The 6,641-nt window shown below is 47.2% G+C and overlaps 1 protein-coding gene across 1 annotated transcript; it reads right to left on the bottom strand.

Annotated features, from left to right (window-relative positions):
• Nucleotides 1-2,604: 2,604 nt before the first annotated feature.
• On the bottom strand, nucleotides 2,605-6,337 carry GAS1 (growth arrest specific 1). The gene has a single exon (XM_072596961.1). The coding sequence runs from the start codon at nucleotides 5,359-5,361 to the stop codon at nucleotides 4,270-4,272; it is 1,092 nt and encodes a 363-aa protein (XP_072453062.1). The 5' UTR covers nucleotides 5,362-6,337; the 3' UTR covers nucleotides 2,605-4,269.
• Between the last annotated feature and the right edge of the window lie 304 nt (nucleotides 6,338-6,641).

Genomic DNA, 6,641 nt, shown 5'->3' with positions numbered 1-6,641 from the left:
ACCTGTCTTTATAGGTGTGTCTTCTGTGTAGTACACACTACAGTTTATATTAAAATACGTTTTCCTGAGCAGAGAGGAAGTGAGAGCTAAGATCTCACTCTGTAAATACTAGGTGTTTTAAAAGGCCACGGACAAGCTCAAGGATGTGCCAGTTGTTAATGTAAGAATTCATTTGACTAGCCCAATGTTTCCACCTTACATATGTGCACTGCCTGTGTACATTGCTACATATTGTTAAAAATAAACAGAGACCTTATGTTATGTCCATTGTGATTATATACAAAAGCTTTGCTGTGTGCTTGGGTGATCAGTGAAGCTTGAATCTCCTTCTATTTACTGTATGGTCACTGTCAGTTCAATGAACTGCCTCCTTGTTCTCCACCATTGTCCCACACTCCCTTAAACATTTGTCACTGAGGTGCCTCCAAAGACAAATAAACTGTCACTAAGAATTCAAACCTGGTAACTGGGAAAATTAAAAAAAAAAGGCAACAAGAACACATGATTTTACGTGAAATTTAAAAAGGAGTTCCTTTTCACCCTGGAAGACCCCAGTTGGGACTGGCGCATTTTCAGATCATGCTTTCATTCATTCCACATTGATTGTGCACCTACTATATCAAGGCACTCAAGAAAAATCCCTGTTGGATTCCTAGGGGAAAGACATTGGTCTTTTCTTCCTCTAATGATAATCCATAGCACTTTCATTTAAGACTGCCAAGTGTCCACAGTTCCAGCTGGCTCCCTAGAGGGTTGAAGATATTGCATATGTCAACATCTATAAAATTCTTTCTGCTTTGGAGAAGTTGGAAATATGTGGTCCATTCACCAAAACCATAAATAAATAACCTTTGGTTTTGATACTGCCACCAATTTCTATAGGATCTCTCAGTAGTAGGGTGGGTACTAGGTTCTTCTGTATAATAATTTAAATTAAAACAAACTACTGATCAATGTTCACTTTCTACAGGGAAGGAAGCATAAAGACTCGTGTCCTCCCTCCCCACTGGTGCTCTGTGTTGATTTATTCCAGGCAGATGCTTTTGACAGGAGCCGGTAAAATCAAGTCTTCAGTTTATTGTAGTAGTTAATTATCAGTCCTTTTCTAGTGCTAATGCCTTTTACTCCTTCCTGGGGAAAAACTGAGCCTTTTACTGGGACAAAGGCAACTTTTTAGTAAAAAATGTGTTAAAATAGACTGCATAGATAGAATCAAGACACATTTAAATATATTTAAGGGCATGCTCAAAAGGACTGCAAACTCAGCGTTTTGTAAAGAGGGCTGATTCCATTTACAAGTGTCTTCCAACCACCCTTTGTCCTTTCTTCCTAAAGAAACAACATTTTCAGCTTTGTTTTAACAATATGTTTACTCAACCATTCAGGTGACTTTAGATCACAGCCACACATTATACTCATAAATGGTTGTTTGATACCACAACTATCCTGAACTTTCTGATAATATATGAATATATAAGCCCTGGTTTTAGTTTCATTGAAAAGAACCCTGAAAATAAACAAGAGGAAGGAGGGAGAAGTGAGAATTAAAAGAAAACTAATCTTCAAAAGTGGGAGTGGATGGGGTTGGAGGGAGGTGGAAGGGGGGAGACACAGATTTGTTAATTACTTTAGGCAGCAGAGAAATCTGGTTAAGTTTTCTGGACACATGTTAATATCAAATAAAGAGACACGAGAACTGGCTAATCTGTCGACCCCTCAGACAAAGTTTATTTGTGGTGGCTTTTAAACTTCTGACTTGCCTTCCAATCACAGCATTTAAAATGAAAAGCTTTAAATAAACACAAGCAATAGAAGATAAATAAACTTTTTTTCCCCCTGCAAGTGCCTTGCTTGGCGAGGTTCAGACTCAAATCCCCAGAGAACTGAGCTCTCTCTTTTGTGTTAATGTTTAAAAGATTTTTCCAATGCCGGAGTTTATTCCTACTGCAAACATTTCTATTTACAAGGTCAAGTGTATCAGCACTCGACACAGCTTAAGAGTGTAATTATTTATCTAAGGATGTCTGAGTGTAGATCAGTAGCCCTGGCAGAAAACCAGCCTTCAGCTCATTGCTAAACAACTCTTCACAACAATATTACAAGTTCTGCTAATTGTTCTACACCTCACGTTGTTTATTTTTGACTAACTTTTTTTTTTTGTTGCTAGAATTGTGAAAGTTACCTCAAAATCCTGGGATTTGCAGACCCATTTATAGGCCGAGATGTTATTGACATGGTTTATTGCATAAGAATGTCTAGTAGCATGGAGGGTACCACTTTACTGGGTGAAAAGAAAGCCAGAGGGAAGGGGGAGGGGAAAGAATAAGGGCTCCTGATAATCTCTGTATGTGGAAGGGAAACGATTTTGTAGATATAGGAACTGTGTCACTAAATCATAAAAACAACTCGAAGTCATTCCACGTAATTAAGTATTTTTAACTGCTTTATTTGCAGAAGTCTAATTGTTCATTAAAGTATCCATGGTAATAGTAAAACCTCTGTTTATGGCATTTTAGGTCTTGGTCTGTACTTTTAACTTTGGTGGATGCATTTTCTCCACTATTGGCTGTAGCATAAGGTAACTGAAAAAACAACTCCACCATATTCATTGTTTAAAACTCTTTACTGATGTACACACGTAACAAAACAAAAAATACACAAAGCCATAGTTACATAGGACTTCTTATGCCTTCTATAAAAGACAATGTTTAAGGCAGTCTGGAAATGTATTTATACAAATCAACAACATCGTCCATAAATTCTCTTAAAAATAAGAAAGTTAACGTCAAATCTATAAAATACACTGTACATTTGCTGTCCTAGAGCATACTTCACAATGGATTATTGTACTTTGTATCCTTTAAAACAAATGAAATCTGTACATTTCTTTAAAAAAGAGTAGGATGAACGTAAATTTTAAACTTTAATTTCTTTTTTTAAAAATAAATTATTTTTGAAGCATACATTTTATAAAAATTCTATATACAAGGTACAGCGACTGGTAACAAATCCCAGTTTTAAATACATTTTATATAAGATTTACCAGAGTTCAGCACCCTGATAGGAGTAGAGGCAATATAATTTCTCAAGGTACACAAAAGTTCTTGATGTAAAAAGACCAGAACAAAACAAAACAAAACAAAACAAAAAAACGCAAACGTAACCACTAAACACCACAAAGTGTCTTTCGAACATGGCAGTGCAGCGCTCTTTTAAAACAAAAGTTGCATTGTTTAGTATCATTAATTACTTCCTACATCGGCATTTGAGTTTGAATACTGGGTGATGGAACGGGAACTCGAATTTGATATGAAACTTTTTTTTTAACCGGAATGGAATTAGCTAAGTATGTTACTCACCATCACACAGTTTAAATTTGTCCCCCCTTCCCCTAAGAGTGAAATAGCAATAATGACCTTCTTAAAGACCTGATCCCTGCTTCTTTCGTCACTAAGAATATTCTGGGCATTGATGCTGAGAAGAAATGATTGCATGAATGAGACTTTAATTCAAATAGCTGACGCCTTAAAAGATTCCAATAGGTCAAACCATAAGACTATTTGCACATTACCTTGTAGGAGATTTGCAAATAAACCTACTGCAGCATTTCAAGCTTATATCTTTCAGATATCTCTCTGCTAACCACTCACTAGCCCAGAACTGGACAGGATAAAACTTGGAAGAATGCACTCTTTAGAACTCAACGTAGTCTGAGGGTTATCTCTTTCCCCTCTGTCCAGCTACTTCTACTTCCTCTCGCACTCCATTAACTACCTTCTTAAGTCTCAGGCAAAGCTGGGGTTCTAGCCTAAGAGGTGATCTGAAGTGTCTATAGCAGAAACCGAGTGGGGGTGGGGTGGAGGGGAAAAACAACAAAAAGTCCCCCAGAACAAGATTCTGGCTACTTTTCTGGAAGAGGAATGTGTAAAACTGGTGTGGGCATTGTAGGGAAATCGAGAGGAAGGTAGGCGGGAAGAGAGCAGGGAGCGGTTCGTTAGTTTTGAAAACTGAGAAAAAAGAGTTTGGGGGAGTAGGAAAGTATTCCCTAGCTCCTCTAAAGCTATGTTTTAAGTACCGATTACTATTCCAAGGGAGGTGAATCAAAGTATGCTGGGGGCTGTGGGAAGGTGATGGGGAAAGGGAGAGTTAAGGGAGGGAAGGAGAAAGAGAAGGGTGGAAGGGAGGCCCGGGAGAGCGTGATGGAGTGGGGTGACTGCTGGGAATCAATGGACCAAGCACATGGAGGAACGGAGGAGTTGGGAAAAAAGGCTACAAGAGCGGCCGCCGCAGCAGCAGCAGCAGCAAAATGGAGAAGAGCAGAGTCCAGGCGCCCTCGGGAGTCGGGCGGGAGCCGCGGTTCCTCCTCCCGTCCCCGTAGGGCAGTTCCCCGCGCCCTCCTCCAGTGGCAGCAGACGCTGCAGCAGCGCCGCCGCCCGGGCGAGGCGGATGCGGGAGCCCATCCTCGTCGTACTGAGGGTCCCCGGCCGTGCCGAGCCCCCCACCGCCCCGCTGCTCATCATCGTAGTCCTCGTCGTAGTAGTCGTCCAGGCCGCCGTCCGAGCCGCTGCTGCCCGGGCTGTTCCCTAGCTCGGGCCCGAAGCAGAGCCGGGCCATGTTCTCCTTCACCGACTCGCAGATGGGCCGCTCCAGCCCGTCGCAGACGCAGTCATTGAGTAGCGCAGCCTTAGGCACCGCCAGCATGTCCTCGATCACCGCGCGGCACTCGTCCGTGCAGCGCAGCCCGTTGAAGAGCTTCCCGCAGTAGGTCAGATAGCGGTTCAGGGCCAGGTTGCACCGACTGTCCCGGTCGCAGCGCCGGCGGGCCTCGGTGCAACCCATCACGCCGCCCCCGGCACCTCCCCCGCCTGCTCCCCCGGCGCCCCCGCCGGCGCCCCCACCCCCACTGCTCGTCCGGGGCAGGCAGGGTTCGATGGCACGCTTGGTAGATTTGCAGTTCTCATCCTGCGCGCAGTCACAGTCCTCCAGCGCTGGGCCCCTCCTGGTGTGGTTGAGCTGAATCAGGGCCGAGATGCAGTGGCTCGGGCACCGCCAGCGGGAGGAGAAGGAGGAGGAGGAGGAGGGGAAGGAAGGGGCCACCGCGGCGGCGGCAGGCTCCTGGCCCCCCCGCTGCAGCAGGACTGGTGCGCACGCCTCTGCGTACTGGTTGTACGCGTAGCTGCACTCGGGCTCCCCTTGACACTGCAGCAGCGCCTGCCAGCAGATGAGCCTCCGGCCGTGCACCAGCACGGAGCCCCGCGGAGGGGAGCCCAGGAGCAGCAGCGCCATCAAGCACAGCCAAGTGCCGGGCACCGTCCACCACCGGCCGCCGCCGCCCCAGCAGCCCAGCAAACCTGCCACCATCGCGGGCCGCGGGAGGAGGAGCGGCAGCCGCCGCCGCTGCCGCTGCAGCAGCGGCAGCAGCAGCAGCCGGACAAGAGGGGAAACGGAGGGGAGGAGGGCCACAAGGAGGAGGCACCGGAGGTGGAGTCTGTGCAAAAGTTTGCAAAACTCCTGCCAACTTTTTGCATGAGGGTTTTCATAAATCCATTCGTGCGGCTTGAGTTTTCTTTCTTGGTGAAGATCGTTAGGGTGCTCGGTTCGAAGGGATTATTCTCTGTTGAAAACACAAACACTCAAAGCAAAAAAAAACCAATCCGCTAATCAAGCCTCACACCCAGAAATCTCCCCCCGAAACAGTCCCCCGCAGCGGGTGGAACTCAGCGCTGTCCTCGGAGGCTCCAGAGAAAGGGGCCTCGGTGGGGCTCCCTTGGTTGCACCGACGCGCTGCAGCAAGAATTCATCTTGCTGTTCCTGGGCAGATCCGTTGTGTGGCTGGGCTGCCCGGGAAAGCTGCCCTTTCTCTCAGTCCCGGGCTTTTTTCTCCTCTTTCTCAACGTTGCGCTGGCCGCATTGCCGCTGCGGCGCTCAGCTCCTGCCCATCGCCCGCGTTCTCGGCGGCGGAGAAGGCTCCTGGTCCCCGCACTGCTCCGTCCCCTCCCCCACCGCACTTGGGCAGCTCGATCCCGTCCTCCTCCCAAGTCTCCGGTATCTCCGTTTTCTGGAAGGAAAGAGGACGAGAAGCAACTCGGAGCGGCAGAAAACGGGCTCCCTCGCGTCCTTCTGCTGCAGATGCTTCTCCTGTTGTCAACAAGCGCTAGGGAGCAGCTCCCCGGACCTGCGGGGTGGACTTTCTCCCTGCGAGCCTTTAAATACAGAAGTCCCCTGGGAGCCACTGCAACGTGCTTAGATCCCTCCTCATTATGCATGCATGGCAAAGCAAACAAATAAAAACATTAGCGACGCTTCTGCTCCTGGCAGTCCCTCTGTCCTCGCTCGCGGTAGCGCCTGCTTTCTCCTTTTCTCCACTCTCTTTTCGCCCTTGGCTCGGCCCCCTTCCCCGACTTTTCGAGATGCTATTGGTCAGGCCTGTTGTTGTAGCAACTTCTTTTTTTTAACTATCCACTAGAGCGGGGCAGGGGAGGTGGGGGAGGGAGAACGGGGGATGGTGGGCAGCTCACATTCAAGTCTTGAAAGGAAAGGCTTAAGGAGATTGACAGCAGCCCCAAGGAGCTCCTCCTCCTTTTAAGGAGGCTCAGCACTGTAGTCCCTACTCGTGCACAAGTGAATGTGCAAAGGCTTGC

The sequence above is a fragment of the Notamacropus eugenii genome, chromosome 3 (assembly GCF_028372415.1).
Source record: "Notamacropus eugenii isolate mMacEug1 chromosome 3, mMacEug1.pri_v2, whole genome shotgun sequence".
Taxonomy (NCBI): domain Eukaryota; kingdom Metazoa; phylum Chordata; class Mammalia; order Diprotodontia; family Macropodidae; genus Notamacropus; species Notamacropus eugenii.
The sequence above is the reverse complement of the archived record's forward strand: the minus strand, read 5'-3'. Positions and strand labels throughout refer to the sequence as shown.